This window comes from Mauremys mutica, chromosome 3 (genome assembly GCF_020497125.1).
Source record: "Mauremys mutica isolate MM-2020 ecotype Southern chromosome 3, ASM2049712v1, whole genome shotgun sequence".
Classification (NCBI taxonomy): Eukaryota; Metazoa; Chordata; order Testudines; family Geoemydidae; genus Mauremys; species Mauremys mutica.
Genome location: NC_059074.1, coordinates 159338721 through 159357300, shown reverse-complemented (window position 1 = coordinate 159357300; position 18580 = coordinate 159338721). Strand labels below are relative to the sequence as shown.

General features: G+C 41.8%; 1 protein-coding gene across 3 annotated transcripts in view; it reads right to left on the bottom strand.

Annotated features, from left to right (window-relative positions):
• Nucleotides 1–1775: 1775 nt before the first annotated feature.
• The window catches only part of SUSD4 (sushi domain containing 4), a 112727-nt gene continuing 95922 nt past the window's right edge, over nt 1776–18580 (bottom strand). For all 3 annotated transcript variants that reach the window (XM_045008450.1, XM_045008449.1, XM_045008448.1), the window contains 4 exons: nt 5531–5722; nt 4920–5064; nt 2973–3355; nt 1776–2435 (listed from right to left, as the gene is read on the bottom strand). In XM_045008450.1, coding sequence (XP_044864385.1) covers nt 2407–2435; nt 2973–3355; nt 4920–5064; nt 5531–5722 — 749 coding nt within the window. In that variant the 3' untranslated portion in view covers nt 1776–2406. The remainder of the gene's footprint in view (nt 2436–2972; nt 3356–4919; nt 5065–5530; nt 5723–18580) is intronic.

Below are 18580 nucleotides of genomic sequence, written 5' to 3'. Positions count from 1 at the left end.
AGGAGTTAACATAAAGGAAGGAAGTAATTTCACAAGAATTGAGATTTTGCAAACTGTTAACACAAGGGACTGTGGATAGCAGCAAGTACAGATTTCACTATATTTTATAGGATAAATGTAATATGTTTAATATTTTGCAAATCTGTGCAACAATACTATAAAACGAAATCATTTCATTAACCCTGTGCTCCAGAGGGTCTTCCTTGCTTGGTATCACAGCACCCACACAGTATATATGCTGGGATGGCAAACTGAACCAGGAATTGGCAATACAAGCACAGCTGAATATTGTGGAAATGTCCTCATGGCCTGTGCATGGAGGAAATCTCATAGATATTGATATAACTGAGAGAAGTGTCAAAGCAATTTGCAGGCCTCATTTAAGCAACAATGGAAGATGATACCATGTGCCTCTTACCTTTCAACATCATGCTTTAGAGATTCTGATCTCAGTTAGACTGGGGCAACCGAGATCATAACAACCATTGTCTCAATGTTACACTCTGCTCCCTCTCCCTGTTTGTTGTATCCACTTATTGTCTCATCATATAGCTAGACTGTAAGCTCTTCAGGGCAGGGACCATCTCCTCCTTCTATGTTTGTACAGCGCCTGGCACAATAGGGCCCTGACTGATGTCTGGGGCCTCTAGCTGCTCTCACAACACAAATAAATAAATAAATAAATAAATAAATGAAAATAACAGTGTAATCTGGAGTGACTCTACTGATAACAGAAATGCTTCTGATTTGTTCTACTGCAGTTGAAACTAGATTTAATTGCTATATTGCTTTCTTTCTTTCAACCAGCCCGCACAGATGACAATCTGTCTCAGTCAAGATAACAGTGAGTTATTGCTTAAACCATTGTAAACTTAACATAAGGTTCTTATTTCACTTGTGCCATGCTAGAAACGAGATGGGAAATTTGCTTGGCAAATGAATAGCTATGTTGAAGCAGGGAGGAATATTCCTTATAAATAATGTATCACATAACCCCCCAGGAACATACCATAGAGACAGGATTTGTTTGCAGTGGTTAGATTGTGCCCCAGCTCCACATGAGGAGAAGGAGAGAAATGGAGCCACAAGTGGATCAGGAAGCCTGCTGTTCCATTCTTGCAAAGGAGGAAATCCAATTTCAACAGCACTCTAAGCACCGTGCATTTTCTTTAAACAAAACCACTGTGTCTATTTGTACCCATGATGAGTGCATTTAAGGCTGACTCCATTTCCTTATTTCCTTTCAAATGTTCCTGCATGGAAGCTAACATGGTAGCAGAGCACTTGGTTAGTAATAACAAATTCTATGAAGGTCAACTGGATACAAGCTGGTGACTCAGAAAAGCACTGAAATACATGTAATGTCCCTTATTTTTTTAAAAAAGGTACTATGGTATAGTACTGTAATGACCCAGAGTACTACCCCATACAGTAGGGACACTGTAGTGCTTTGGGTTTTGGCCGTAGAATAACCTATGTATATTTGTATGGGATGGTGAAAGAAACGGGGAAACAAGACAGTCGTTTAACACCTCCTTCATCGTGACCTTGTTATTTTAACACTTTCTAAATCCATTCATTAAATAACAGGATTTATCAAATGTAATGTAGAAGTGCTGCATAAATACAAATATTGATACTTTACCTTGAACATTATATATTATATAAATCCTACTTTACTTAAAAAAAAGCTCCAGATCATGTCTTTCCCTTTCTTTCTTTTTAATTTTCTTTAAAAGAATGTGTGTGTGAGAGTGTATATATATATAGATAGATAGATATAGATATATTTATTTTTATCATAATGTCAAAATTTATACGAGTCGCATCTCTTCTGTTATGCTGTCTGCAGACAAGGTCTGAAATGATGTTAGCAAGAAATAAACAACGGCTTCCTCTTAACCTGGTTAATACAGGAAATTCAAAGGAATTTGTTTTCTTTTTTTCAGATTTCAACACTCATTAAAAAAAATATAATAATAATCCTTCATATACCAGGGTCCATAGATAGTATAGAGCAGCCTTTATAAGCAAATCTACACAATCTGACATGCTTTCATGAGGCAGTTATACTTGTATCAAAATTCAACAGTGTTTCTACAGAATCATCCGACATCCCGCGATGCAGAGATACGTTAATTTCAGTTCCAAGAATTCACAGTTCTTTTTTTACAAATGGTCTCATCAAATCCCCAGGATTCATTTCACAAACCTGCTGTTCAATTGCTGATGCTGCTAACCACACAGTTGATTAAGATGTGCACACAATCTGGTGACATCACACGGAAGATCAAAAAATAGGAAAAAATCTTTAAATAGTCTTTTTATCTCTCTATCTGTATGTATATATGTGTGCATGATTCATTTTGCCTAGTGCGATCATATAATGAACAAATTTTGTGCTGGTTAAGGGTCTTCTTCCATCAATGGAATTTCTAGGGGGAAAAAAAAAAGAATTATTGGCTTTAGCCTATAGACTGCTTGGATCAAGGGGACCTGTCATTTATTTGCCTGCAGAGTGCCATCTCACACCTACCAATTGGTGATATACAAATAGTGCATGATGAAAGGCTGTACTTGTGAGCAAAACATCCCCAGTCTAGTCCCTCCTCAAGACTAGCTTCTGTTGTGATACCAAGAATTAGCCAACTAAAACCTCCCTTCACTCCAAAATAAACAAGGAAAAACTCTCCAAGGAGTGGCTTTGTTGCCACTATGAGACTTGGGGGTGAAGATTCCTCCCTGTTCCATTCCTGGAGAGCCAACTCTCCTTGCTACCTGGCTAGGGCTTAGCCTGGTGGGGTAGGGGAGATGAGACCCTAAAAGCACAGAAGAATTTGTTTTGAAGAAAGCATAAAGAATAACATGTATGCTGCAAATAATTCCTGCTCTGAAGCACAAGCACATAAATTGTATTTATGGACCATTACCTTTGACACACATCCCATGTAACATATCCAAGCAAAACTTACCATCTGCAATATCGATACTTGGGCTTGTGGATGCAGCCTCCCCAGTGGTGCTATTGATCACCTCAGTTCTATCTGAAATAGGATGCACGCCCATTTGGCACACAGAAGATGAATATAAACTTTGGAGAAGTTCGGAGGAGCCTGATATGCTATCACAGCTCTCAAATTCAGCAGGTAATGTGTCTGTATCTCCTGGGCCGGGATAAGCTGGAGGGTTCTGATCTTCTGTCTGCAAAACATGCCCCTGGCCTGCAGGAGATGAGTATCCTGGTGCCAAGGCATTCAAACCACTGCTCACAGCTTCATCATAGGAAGGCAGCATGACAGGAACACCATCCACTACCACGAAGTCGGGGTCGCTGGTGGAACTCTCCTGGGCACCTCTACATCAAACAAAGACAGATTATCATGGAGTCTTTGAACATTTCAACAACATCTTGAAGCAACCACTTCAAGATGTAACATTTTTCTAATCACATGAAATGGAGCTATACAACGTCATTAACATTCACGGGAATATCTGCTTCACAGATCTGCAAAAATCAGCTCAGACTGATAGGTGTGTGCAATTTGTTATGATGAGATAAACAAAGCCAATAACTGAGGCATTGTTTAGAGAAGGAAAGGAAAACAGGTCTGAGGCAGAGATAAGGAGCATTCTCTGTTGTCCCATGCACAGTAAATATCAGGGATATAGAATCATACAGAATCGGGGTGAATCAATAAGTGTGTGAATCCCTGAAGAGATCAGCACTGGAGCTAAAAGGGTAGGGGGTATTTGCAGCACATGCAAAACTATACGGAGCTGATAAGTGCTGGATGACGCAAGCTTTGGGGTTGAGATTTTGAGCTTGCTTCACCCTCAGTTTGGAAGGATGCACATTCTCCCCCACCCCCACACTACTAAGAGGATATTTTCAAGCAAACCACTTTTTTCAGGATATAAAATTTTGGATCTGTTAATCTCAAAAATGTCAATTAGATTACAATGGAGTCCCACCAGGATCCCATGTGTTTTTAGGATATGGGAACATCTGAAAGAGGAAGACAGAAGCGTATTTCAGCAAGTCAGAGGAACACAGGCCAGGACACCTATCACTGGAGCTGCCTCTTAAATCTAGAGGCCTTTTCACTTGCGTATATATAATTTAGGTGAACTAGTCCATCACCTACATTGGCACAGGGATAGACTAGTTGACCTATATATCTTTCCCATCTCTCATTTCTACAAACGACGTAAAGAAGAAACACACACAGAGAAAGAAAGACAGACATGTCATCTAGCAGTCTAAGCACAGGCCTGGGTCTAGAAATATGACTGAACTAAGCTATGACACAAACTCACTTATGTAGCCTTGTCTAGTCACTTAATCCACAAACCTTTGTTTTCCCATTTGTAAAGGAAGGGTAATAAGATTTACTTCCCTGTCTTGCAAGGAATAGTATGAGCATTAATAGCAAGTAGTTGATGTCTGCACAGTCGTGAGCGAGTGAGTTAATGAACATCCTGGAGGGGTTTCAATGGTGGCCTCACTGAAGTTTTAAAAAAATATTTCCATTGAGAAAAACATTGTTTCTGAAGTTTATGCTACTAAGCCAAATATATTTAAAAGAACCTACTCCCCAACCACCAAAATTGACATATTAAAACATATGGCTTCTACCTGTAAGTATATCCGATCAAAGACAAAACTCTCAGTATCAGTTTAGCGATTATTATAATCGCACCCAATGTGAATCTGGCAAATTTTGCTTCTTCTTTTTCCCTAGAAAAGGCCAGAAGTTTCAGGGGTCCCAACTCCATGGGTTGCCTAGCTATCTTCCCATTCCCTCTGTTATTTATTGTTCAATGCAAGAAAAGAAGACATTTGCAATGTCATTTTATTTCCTCTCCAAAGGGCATTCAGTGAAATAACTAAATTAAAGCCGTCCATCTCCAGTACCAACCTTGGAAGAAAATGCGTCTTAAATTTGGTCTGGAACATCCTGGCTAGAATAACCAATAGAAGTACCAGTAGAACACTGGTGGCAGTAAATGCCACTATTTTCCACGTAGTCAGGAGGGTTTCCTGTGTATTTGGCCAAGTTTGCTCTGTAGCAAAAGGACAATAAAATAATTGCATTAGATTATTATTGTTGTTTCATATTTATACTGCAGTAATGCTCAGAGACCCCAATCAGGATCAGGGCCCTAGGTTTTGTATAAATACATAGACAAAATCCCTACCCTTAAGGCATGTTATCATAAATTACTAGATCTTTCAGTGTCTTCCATGCTATTTTTATTAATGTGTTTGTAATCTGGATTTATTTACAACAAAATAAAGAAGATCTAACAGACATTTAATATGCACCTTTTAGCATTTGTGGAGCTAGCCGCTGAAAATTCAAGATCATAAAAGCAGAAAATAACTACATCTTACTAATGTTTCAAAATGAACCTGTAAAATTTAAGACATGACAAAAATGTAGTTCGACAGGCAATGTCAGCCTGTGATTATACTGTTAAAATAAAGGGTAAACTCCCTCAGAAGTTGTGAATTTAGTGCTATTTTTACCTGTTTTGACACAGTATACTTGAGCTGAGGGAAACCATTCTCCTTTTTGGCAGGTGATGTATTTGTAGTCATTGGTAAGGGTGTAACCAGGATCACAATAGAATTCAACCACAGTTCCATGGTTATAACGCTCACAAGGCCGCGGATGGCAAATATAATCTCCATGAATCACCATTGGAGGTAGTGGACAAACTTGGGCAAAAAGAAAAAAAAAGAGTCAACAACAACAGCAACCATTTCATACAGAATCTCTTCAGTGTATGGATTTGACATGACACTGTATACAGGACCATATACTGCCCCCTGTATAACTGAACACCAAACCATATTAATGCTACTGGAAGCCTGAATTCTGACCGTGAATCACATGTCTCTGGTGCAGTGTGGGGGAAGGAATGTAGTGCCCATAGCTAGGTCAGAAAAATCACATACCTCAAGACCTCCTCCCCAGAACTCAGTGCGTTTATCATGAAGATGGGGCCTTTCTGTGGACCTTTTTTGGGTGGGGGTGGGGGTGGTAAAAGTGAAAGGGGGCAAATCATAATTATGGCAGAAAACTACCACTCTGTAATCCCCCCTCTACCCTGAGGTTTTGGGGCAAGCACCTTTACTAGGCAGCTGGAATTCAGTCCTAAGGTCCTGTTAATACATACATCATTAACACTATCAAATAGTTTAAACAATAATTCCATTCTTAAAAAGCTTATGCTACGAAACCAATTGTTGTAAAATATACTGTAACAGAGACAATACAGGTAATATTGCTAAAGCAATTAAAGCCCCTAAAATATATTATTTTAAAGCCGGTGTCAGAGTCTGATAACTTTACTCAAGTCAGGTAGCACTTCACGTTGTGAGCAGCCCCATTGATTTCAATGGGCCTGCTTGGGAAGTAAGGAATTAAATGCAACAGTGATAGATTCTGGCCCTGTATTAATAAAGCATACTACAAAGGGCTATGCAAATAAGAAAGAATTGCAATATAAACATGCTTTAAAAAAAAGACAGTGAAAGAAAAAGAAATCACTGTGTTGGGTGGACGAATTAAATGAAGGAACATTTTTAGAAAATAGCAGTAGCTGAAGTGTTTCAATGCATTGCTTTTTTGTATAGCAGAGAAAGCCTCTTTACCAAAAATAAGAAATAAGATTAGTTGACCACTAGTTTGGTTACTGTTTCTCAAAGCTGCTGCTGTGATTAATAAAATGACTACAATATTGAACTGAGCGTTCTGAGAGCCTAAAGTGTCCGAATTAGCTAAAAGGGTCCGTTTATTTCTCTTCAGAGGTGTAACAAATAACCAACAGAATCAGTGCCCCATGAACAGGCTGTTCATGCATCTGCTATGCAGTAAAGACTCACTGCATAGATTTAAATAATGAAAATGCCATTTCTCTAAAACAGAATCTCCACTGAAATCACAATTCAGTTGCTTCTCTCTGTGAATCTTGTTACATGAATAATGGATTTAAACGCTTAAACAAAAAAAGAAAGAAAGAAAACCCACAACGAGACATTAAACGAAACTTCAAGAGCGGCTGATTATAATGTGCAGCACTGTCTACACTCTATACCCTGAAGACAAGCTTTGTTTGCATTTTCGCTAGCAAGGCTTAATAATAATGTGAAACCCAGAACAAGTAATTCACACCAGAGGCAATACTTTGCATACTTTCCAAAGTGGACTAAACCCAGAGGAAGCAGGAATGTTTATTAGGAAATCCAGAAAAGGTCTGAAGGTCTCTTTTCTTCTGCCTAAAACAATTCTTCGAAGTGTGGCTCAAAGGAGGGACACCAAGACGACAAGGGACAATGCCTATTATCTAGATCATGGGCAACCTCACTACACCAGTCTATGAAAGCACAATCCCAGCCCACTACCATGAGACATAGTATGTTTTATTACTACATTTATTGCCATCTTCCTATGGTCCCCTGCTATCTAAACTTCTTTGCAGCTGGGTTCAAAGCAAGCTTTGCAAGATGTAACAGGGCTGCCAGAGATGTGTCAATATACAGTACTGCTCCAGCCGTGTGCAAAATAAAAAACTTCCCATCACAGAGATCAACTGCTTCAAGAAGCAAATTTCTAATCTAAAGCAATGACACCTGCTGCCTCTCCTGGCGCTCAGAATCCCCAGTCTATTAATGACATTAGGGGCTGCATCAATCTTCTGAATGCACAACACTGGCCTTCTAGCATTCTCTGTTGGCCCAGTAACCAAGCATTTTTCAACAGTAAGATTAAAAAGAGTACATTGCCGGCTCAACTCAGCTATGATACTGTCACAGCCTGCTTATATTGGGAGACGTATTTTATTAAACCCTGAAAACAGGAGCATTAATCTTAGTGTGTTCCTAATGATAAAATTGAAGATGGTGCCACATCCATTGTAAATGTCCTCCACGTTTCAAGGGAAACTCATATTGCTGCTGCCCGAGAGCTTTTGTAAACAATCCGCTTTTTATCTTTGCAGAAAATTTGTCTTGGGTAATAAATAAAACGAAATGAACCTGTTTTAAACACGCTTGCCTGCCAATGGCTCTTTTTATTAAAATACTTATTATGGACAACAGATGGGAAAAGAATGGAGCAGGTTGAAAATGAGCAAGTTAAACTTAATTCAGGCAGTACTCTATTCTTATTTCAGTTACCCAAGAGAATAAGGGCTTTTCCCTCACTTCAGGCATGTCTCACTAATGAATTTTATGCTAATCCAGTCTAAAGAATCTTCAATGCACTTCAAAATTTGCATAGAACACAGGCCTAGGGTTATATTCAAGTCTGCAAATTGAGATATTGATACTTGTAATCTAGAGGTAATTAATTATTTTTGTCAAGGTCCAAATTTCTTGGTCAAGGTATAGTCAAGGTCCAGACTCCAGAGAAAATAATACAACAACAACAACAATAGTAAGTGAATAAAAAGTTTTTGTGGTCCATTGAAAAGCATCTGGTGGTCTGGATTTGGCCCACGATCCACCTATTGACTACCCGTGGTGTAATCAGTAACATTCAGATTTACAGAGTCCTTATCAAATCGAAGCAAGCAAGCTACATTGCAAATAACCCCTTTCGATCCGTTAATTGAGTATGGAGCAGTCTGTTATATTCCCAGTTCTCTTCACAAACCACCTTGTGTAAAAAATAACTAAAGGCCTGATTCAAGTCAATGGAAAGACTCCCAGGGACTTCAAATACGCAGGCACTAAAACAGCACTGTTTTTCGGGTCTGACCATGGAGGCTGCTGAACACACTTGCCACCCAATGAATAGAAGGTTCTGAGCGCAGCAGGAGGCGCTAGCCACTTCACAGGATCAGGCCTTACATTTCTGACACCTTAATTATAATTAAAACAGGATGGAACTCTATAGCTATTAAAACAGGATGGAACTCTATAGCTATTAAAATTGAATGCTTCCGCCGACGTGCACAGGCAGAAATTGTGGAAAAACAACATCGCTTGCCTCACAACCTAAGTCGTGCAGAACGCAATGCCATCCACAGCCTCAGAAACCATCCTGACATTATAATCAAAGAGGCTGATAAAGGAGGTGCTGTTGTCATCATGAACAGGTCTGACTACCAAAAGGAGGCCGCCAGACAACTCTCCAATACTAAATTTTACAGGCTACTTCCCTCAGATCCCACTGAGGAATACACTAAGAAACTGCACCATCTACTCAGGACACTCCCTACACTAACACCAGAACTAATCAACATACCCTTAGAGCCCCGACCAGGGTTATTCTATCTACTACCCAAGATCCACAAACCCGGAAATCCTGGACGCCCCATCATCTCGGGCATTGGAACTCTCACTGAAGGACTGTCTGGATATGTGGACTCTCTACTCAGACCCTATGCCACCAGCACTCCCAGCTATCTCCGTGACACCACTGATTTCCTGAGGAAACTACAATGCATTGGTGACCTTCCAGAAAACACCATCCTGGCCACCATGGATGTAGAGGCTCTCTACACAAACATCCCACATACTGATGGAATACAAGCTGTCAGGAACAGTATCCCTGATGATGCCACAGCACACCTGGTTGCTGAGCTCTGTGGCTTTATCCTCACACACAACTATTTCAAATTTGCTGACAATATATATCTCCAGATCAGTGGCACCGCTATGGGCACCCGTATGGCCCCACAATATGCCAATATTTTTATGGCCGACCTGGAACAACGCTTCCTCAGCTCCCGTCCACTCACGCCCCTTCTCTACCTACGCTACATCGATGACATCTTCATCATCTGGACCCATGGGAAGGAGACTCTGGAAAAATTCCACCACGATTTCAACAGCTTCCACCCCTCCATCAACCTCAGCCTGGACCAATCTACACGGGAGGTCCACTTCCTAGACACCACGGTGCAAATAAGTGATGGTCACATCAACACCACCCTATACCGAAAACCTACCGACCGCTATGCCTACCTTCATGCCTCCAGCTTCCATCCCGGACACACCACAAGATCCATTGTCTACAGCCAAGCACTGAGGTACAACCGTATCTGCTCTAACCCCGCAGACAGAGACCAACACCTAGAAAATCTCCACCAAGCATTCTCAAGACTACAGTACCCACACGAGGAAATAAGGAAACAGATCAACAGAGCCAGACGTGTACCCAGAAGCCTCCTACTGGAAGACAAACCCAAGAAAGAAACCAACAGGACTCCACTGGCCATCACATACAGTCCCCAGCTAAAACCCCTACAACGCATCATCAGGGATCTACAACCCATCCTGGACAATGATCCCACACTTTCACAGGCCTTGGGTGGCAGACCAGTTCTCGCCCACAGACAACCTGCCAACCTGAAGCATATTCTCACCAGCAACTGCACACCGCACCATAGTAACTCTAGCTCAGGAACCAATCCATGCAACAAACCTCGATGCCAACTCTGCCCACATATCTACACCAGCAACACCATCACAGGACCAAACCAGATCAGCCACAACATCACCGGTTCATTCACCTGCACGTCCACCAATGTAATATATGCCATCATATGCCAGCAATGCCCCTCTGCTATGTACATCGGCCAAACTGGACAGTCTCTAAGGAAAAGGATAAATGGACACAAATCGGACATTAGGAATGGCAATATACAAAAACCTGTAGGAGAACACTTCAACCTCCCTGGCCACACAATAGCAGATCTTAAGGTGGCCATCCTACAGCAAAAAAACTTTAGGACCAGACTTCAAAGAGAAACTGCTGAGCTCCAGTTCATCTGCAAATTTGACACCATCAGCTCAGGACTAAACAAAGACTGTGAATGGCTTGCCAATTACAGAACCAGTTTCTCCTCCCTTGGTTTTCACACCTCAACTGCTAGAACAGGGCCTCATCCACCCTGATTGATCTAACCTCGTTATCTCTAGCTTGCTTCTTGCTTGCTTATATATACCTGCCCCAGGAAATTTCTACCACTTGCATCTGAAGAAGTGGGTATTCACCCACGAAAGCTCATGCTGCAAAACGTCTGTTAGTCTATAAGGTGCCACAGGATTCTTTGCTGCTTCTATTAAAATTCTGTTTCTTGTAGGTGCTCATGTGTGCTAGAAACCAGTATATCACACCGGTGTCCTACAGATTAAACAGACCCTATCAGATGAAATATGGCCCCAAATTTAGGTTGCCAAACTGAAGACGAATAGCAATTTTTCCATGAAACTAAAATGAAAAATTCCATTGCACGTTAAAAACAAACAAACAAACAAAAAAAACCACAAACAAAAACAGTTCTCACTGTGTTTGTAATCCACAGACTGAAGCCTTGGGCTAGTGTAGGAGAGATCCAACAAAATGAAAATGGCAACAAACTGATTAAAACAAACCGAAGTGAAGCTGACAAGCCTTTGTCATGGTCCAAGCTCAGAGAAATGTGAAAAGAACAGAGAGACAAGCAATTCCACTTCAAAAATTCTTTCAGCTTTAGTAATCTATGCCATTATTTGTAACATATGTAAAGAACCCTTTTACATTATGACTTTTAAAATGACAGCATCCTTTTAATATCTGTAGATTTCATTATTTTCAGCACTTCATAATGCTTTTTCAGACTTTAGTTCAGTAATTACACCCTACAGTCTGGAGAATCTAAAATCACCTTTTCTGAGAGTTAAAAAAAAAGAGACAGTTTTTGAGTTCTTAACTCTTAACTTGAAAGCTTCTCAGTGGTATGTGTGTGATTCATGTCTTATCTTCTGCTGATTTTGAAATATGTGACACTGGGTAGCCAAGATCAAATGAGCCTTGTTCCTCTGTATCAGGGGTCAGCGACCTTTCAGAAGTGGTGTGCTGAGTCTCCATTTATTCACTCTGATTTAAGGTTTCGTGTGCCTGTAATGCATTTTTATGTTTTTAGATGGTCTCTTTCTATAAGTCTAAAATACATAACTAAGCTATTGTTGTATGTAAAGCAAATAAAGTTTTTAAAATGCTTAAGAAGCTTTATTTAAAATTAAATTAAAATGCAGAGCCCCCCGGACCAGTGGCCAGGACCAGGGCAGTGTGAGTGCCACTGAAAATCAGCTCGCATGCTGCCTTCGGCACCTGCGCCATAGGTTGCCTGCCCCTGCTCTATATTTTTGTTTCCTGAGAATTCAGGTGTTCTGGGCAATGGCCACATTCTGTAGCAGACTCATTATTTGGCAGGGTGTTTTGCAGCTGCACATTCCAGATGAAACCCCTAAATGGTTAAGCAGAAATAAACTATCCTTTCCTCCTGACAGGAGAGACAAAAATCATGTCTGGCTAACATAACAAATCCCTCCTGGGATACTCAACACTACAGTTGGCGAATGAAACCAAGGGAGCTGAGTTTGATGGGATGAGCTTGTACAATTTTTTCTTAATGACAGCAGGAGCTAAGGGCTCTAGTCTGAGATATATTCAGTGCCCCCAACTCCCACTGATTTCAATGAGGGTGTGCAACAACTCATAGGAAGTGCTTATAACCTTGAGACCGGAGGCGCTGACTTTCTGGTTTCCCCGGGCGTGCTCGACCTCCACCCCAGGCCCTGCCCCCACTCCACTCCTTCCCCCAAGGCCCCACCCCTGCCCTGCCTCTTCCCACCTGCACCCCACCCTTGCGCCACCTCTTCCTGCCCCTGCTCCTTCCCCTCCAGTGCCTCCTGCCCACCACTGAACATCGTCGGTGGGCGGGAGGCACTGGGGTGGGGGTGGAGCTGACCTGTGGGGCCGTTGGTTATAGCACCTCCTGCCCGCCAAATTCATTTTCTGAAGCTCACTGTAAAATGCCCAGGGCTAGATTCTGTTCTGTGTCTCCTGAGAGTGCAGACGGCACAGGGAGAGGCGGCAGCGGCAAAGGTAGGTGCTGCTGCACCTTATGGCAGCCTCCACAGTCTGCTCTGCCGTTCAGAATCCTCAAACATTCTGCACACCCCCACCTCAGGGCCTTCTGGGGAGCGGCTGCAGCGTGGGGCCACTTACAGCTTAGACGCTACAGAAGTTGATGGTATTTCCTCAGAACAGCTTCCTACTCATTGTGGACAAGTGGATTTGCCTGCAGGATGTTAGCCTATTCCTACATTTTTGGCATTGCTAACTTCAGGAGAGATTCTGGGCATTCACATAACTCCAAGTAACCTTAATAGGGAAGCAAGAGAGATATAGTGTTACATTTTTGGAAGGTACAGACTGGAAGCTGACATTGTGTTACAATTAACAGTACACAACAATTTAGTTCCTTAAACTGCAGGGGTCATAGTTTCATGGGCATGATCACAGAGTTATTTTTCATCCTGGCTGGTATGCTTAGTCTTTGGACTTCTGCTAAATGGTAGGAAAATTATTCAAGCTTTGCCTGACAAAAAGAGCAATATAATCTGTTGATCCAGGGCATTTCAAAGCCCATCTTCTGCCTTTGAATCAGACTCTGAATCAAATACGTTTTTCCTCTGGTTAGCAGCCTGCCTCCTGTGTCAGACTACCAGCTGCTTTTCTGTCTGTGCTAGATTACCTTCAGAACATCCCTGTGCATGGCCTGATTTTTAATGTTTCATACGGGGAACATAATCAAAACGCAGGTGCTTTCAACAAAAATAACATTTGTTCGAAATGTGCTGTGCATCCCTGCTTGTTATTTTTTAAAGAATGAAAAAGAATTAAGACCAGTCTTTATAATGAGGCCAGTGCAAGTAAAAGCTGCCGTGGGCAAAGTGCAGGGAAAGCACTTTTTCGCCTTTCGCTTAGATAATAATGGAGATCTGAAATGTCCTGGCATGCCTGCGAAGTGCATACCATCTGTGCACAGATCAGGAGAGAGAAGAACCTCTCCTGCCCCTCTTGTCTGTCATGCTCATACACACAGTGCACACCAACAAGCTGGATACTTGAAATCCAGCCATCTGCATTTCTCCCCTTCCACAAGCAGTCTTAGTGTCCCCCGTGTACCGGAAAGGCAACCGGACTTCATGTTAACTAAACTGACGTTAGACACCAGTCTACTACTGTACTGTCAGCAAAACTCCTTCCCTCTCTTTAATTAATGTGAAGCAGATGGCAATGGAAAAAACAAGGTGATTTTCACATTTGTTCCACAGTGACCAGATAATCACTATTTATTTTATTGCGAAGGAGGCGCACAGGAAACCTCAGTCTCCTAAACATATGTTCCATTACCTTCCCCAAGGCTTATCATCTTGTCATAGGCTTTGAAAACCAAGGAGGAAGAGCATTACTTACCTTCCAGATTGATCCACATGACCAAAGTGCAGTGAAAGTCATTAGCTCCCCATTCACAGGAAATGAGAGCTGTCTTTTCAATACATACTTCCTCTAATCTACCATCCTGAAAGAGGGACTCTGACCTCTCTGAGAGGAGCATTCGGGAGGTAATGTGCTAACCTTTCCCATCATCTTCATCCTGGCCCACTAATTTTCACTCTAATAATACTCCCCAGCAGACAAGAAGCAGGTGGCCCCTTCACAGGTTAGTGTTAGCAATACCACAGCTGGCCACTAGAGGGGAGAATAGAGCCAGGAGATCTAGTCATTTTTCACCAGGATACTCAGATCCATTATTGCCAGTGTGAAGTTTTGCCCCATCCCAGCCACCCTATATATCAGACTTCGGGGTGGATTGACCCTAGTGAGCATAGAGTGCAGCTGCTCCAGAGAGGCATTCACTCCAGAGAGGGCAGGTGGTGCTGCCATTGCTGCTCTCCCCTTGGGGTTCTGCCTGGAAAGGACGGCTTTACATTCTGGCTGGGGGACCGGGGCACTGCCAACAGAGTCTGCCCAGGAGTGGTGCTGAAGGAGCCTCTCCCCCCCAGGTGGCCTGACCCAACTACTCTGGAATGGCTCCACCCCCTTTTGGTTGGCTCCAGGATGCCAGTAGAGAAAAGTGTCTCTTAAATACTGACTTAAAAGCAATTACCTCACATCACAATGTAAACATCTGCACAATTTGAAAAATGAGGTTTTAAAGGTAACCTATAAAAGAAACAAAAAATGATGTTTGTGCCAATTTCTGCTTCTTTATGAATATTGCCACTAAAAAACATTTCACTAACAACAGTGTCACCCCCACTCAGTCAAACGCCCAGTTAAGGGATCATTCTTTCACAAACCCACACAACCTAGTATCTAGTTCTAGTCTATCTGACAGACTCGGCTACTCCACAAATAACTATCATGCACCTCCAACATGTGCACGTGTGCCCTATACACACACACCGTATTACTCACGCTTGCACTACAACACGAAGCCTTAACTCCAACCTCATATTCCCCCATTATAACATATATCACTACAGAAATTACTGCAGTGCCTATATCTTCATATTTAATTGAAGTGGCATAGGTGTCAGAATCTTTCACAAAGAGCCTTTTTTCTTCTAAGAATTTTGTCAGGAGAATGCGGTAACAAGAACACACAAAGGGATGAGTGCTTTAAACAAAAAATAAAACAGCCAGTAGTCTTTAGTCTCATGATATCATCATCCAACCAGTTCTCCAGTTGTCCATAAAGACTTCTGGAGAAAAATCAGTAGCCAAGAATTGATATGTCTAATGCGAAAACAAGCAAGAAAAAATATCTTATTTTAGGGCTGGAAAGGGAAGGAACAGAAATTCTTTACGCATTATAAATAAGCAAAAAAGGGCACTTTTTCTATTTTTTTTTTGCATCACTGAAGTTATAGGATCATGAAAATAGATTAAATTAAAAACATCTTTCATTCTCACCTGCAAAATAAAAATACCTCAAATTATATACAAGTCCCTTCTCAACCCACAGCGTAGTCTGACACTGGTAGGAGAGAGATTTATTCTCAGACTCAGCTGGTCTGCAACTTGTTGAGAGCTGGAGAATAGAGGAAACCTCAGACCCAATTGCTTAAAAAACAAGCATTATAAAACCACAATGATGTAGAACAGCTTCATAAACCATAATTTACTTCTAATCAGTTTCTCATGAAACAGGAGTAGAACAGGAAGCTTTATTAGAGTAAATTCCTATTAATCATGACAATAAATTAACAACTTCCTATTTGCAAATGAAAAACACTGCCAGGGTCACGAAAAGAGTCTCTACGAAGAGTAGGCATTCTGGATACAAAGTGGGGCTGACAGTGTCCTCATTTGCATTCCAATACCCAGAATGCATTTCCAGTGTACACACACCTGTGTAATAGCTATAACAGGACAAACTGGAAAGTTCTTGTGCATGTGGAATTCGTGCTTTGACACTGAAGAGGTGCTTTCAAGGAATTTTTCAGATTGCCCCACACACCCTGCAGCAAAACAACACTGAATTAAAATAATCTCTAACAACAACAAAATCACCACAATCAGTAAAGACAGTAGCATGAAGACTTGTAACTGATACAACTTAAAGTGACAGAGTTATGAGGTGATCACATCGATCATGGAAAGCTGTTAAAAGGCACCAAGAAGAATCTTGTGGCGGGTATGATGGGGTCTCCACCACACACAAGGTCTGAGCAGGTTAAAAGGGCCGATTAACCTGATAGGCTGCACCTGGAGGAGAGCCAGGGACTGATGAAGCCCATCTATGGGAAGGAGCTGGGAAAGGCTCATAAAGAGGATGGCAGGGAGAGGCTCTGCAGTCACTACCTGCAGAGGAGGGGAATTGGCAGAAGACAAGGAGATGGCCTAGGGGGAGAATAAACCCTGAAATCCTCCCTTGGACTATAGACTCTGGCAAGAACCCAAAAGGGTGTGCAATAGCCACAAGGAGTAGAGGAAGCTCCACTGGTAACCCCAGAGGGCCAGAGTTAGAGAAGTAAAGTAGGAAAGAGCCCAGGAAACAGGAACAAGTTCCCGGAGCAGGAGCAGACAGTGGTTGGTGGGCACAGAGTCCCTGGGCTGGAATGCGGAATAGTGAGCAGGTCTGGGTTCCCCTAGCAGCCACTGGGGAAGTGGCTCAGTCTGACTAGCAGATCTAAAGACTGCCTGAGACCATTTGTCCAGAAGGATACACCGGAAGGTACAATCTATAGTGACCTAGCCCCAGAGCAAAGCCACGAAGAGAGAGCAACCCAAATCCAGAAAGAGACGCATACACACACACTACAGGTGGGCAACCGAAGGAGGGGGGCATCAGACTGGTCGAGAGCTAATCCCCCGATGAGCCACAAGAAGGCACCGCAGCAGTGAATAGTAAATTCCGTCACAGAAGGTTGAACATGTAAGAATAATATGCAATTGGATAGCACCTTTCATCCTAAACTCTCCCTAGCTCCTACAAACACCAGTCAATTAAGCCTCACAATATTGTGTGTATATTTTACAGTTGAAGAAAAGAAACACAGAAGAGTTAAGCGACTGGTTGAAGGTTACACAGCAAGACAGTGGTAGCTCACAATAGAATCCTGGTCTCCTGACACCCAACTCTTTGCTCTAGGTACTAGACCAAAAATGTCTTAATTCTGTGTAATCTCCAAGAACATCTGTTTGAGTACAAATTGTAAGATTCAGAGAAAAACTAGCTATATTAACATAGCACAGCCACCTGAGCGTTCACATGGCGAGCAGCATTTCTCACCTTACAAAAGTTGTGAAATGAGTTGAATAACTACATTTTTAATGAAAACCTGTTTTTCTAGTTGCCTCCGACAAATTTCTTGCTGAAAATTGGTATCAGGCTCATACTGCTGGTGTCCCACTAAGTGAAAGATTACAAAACCGGTTCCCATTCTGTTTTTATAATAGTTTCACACTGAAATAACTTTCTGTGCTCGTTTAACAACCACTTCCCTTCCCTGTGACTGGAGGTACAAATCATGGGTTCAGTTCTGCAAGTCCCCACTCGAGTAAAACTCCCACTGAACTTTCAGACTGGCCTCTATGGCTGTTGTTAGTAACGCAACCATTTGCAGCAAAGCAGCTAGGGAAATGCTGATCTTAATTAAACACTGTAGTTTCAAATACATTTCACAGTTTATACATGGCAAGGCACAATTCTCCTAATCTTTTGCACAGAGGTGATAACCTAAACAAGTGCAGCTTTCATTTAAACTACAAATTTTGGTTATGATCTTGCTGAGGTGCTAGGGAGTAAATGACACCACTTTGCAAGATGGGGCCTTTTTTTTTTTTTTTTTTTTTTTAAAAGAGACATGAGCTGAATCATGTTTGAATACATTTATGCGCTGTGCTGGGAGCGCATGGAGTTTGGAGCACTGGGGCTGCAATTACAGCAAGTACTGTATTAGTCAGTCACAACATTATCTACCTGCTGCGCATTGTTTTTCCTTCTGTAAACGTGTTCCCCAATGAACTCAGTACATCTCTGAATGATGATGTGTTGTCTCTTTAAAACCTCCAGGGCCAGACAGTCAATACCTGGCCTTGCTATTCAGGCTCAAAATTTGTGGGTGTGAGTTCAGTTTGATGTTCATAATTATTTGCATGTGCAGTTGATGTCATTTAGGCATCCCACTACCTGAATTGCTGCTACAATCAGGTACTGTGCTTAGGTGTCCAAACAACATCAATTGCATCCACAATCATAGGCAGGAGTCCAGATTTGAGCC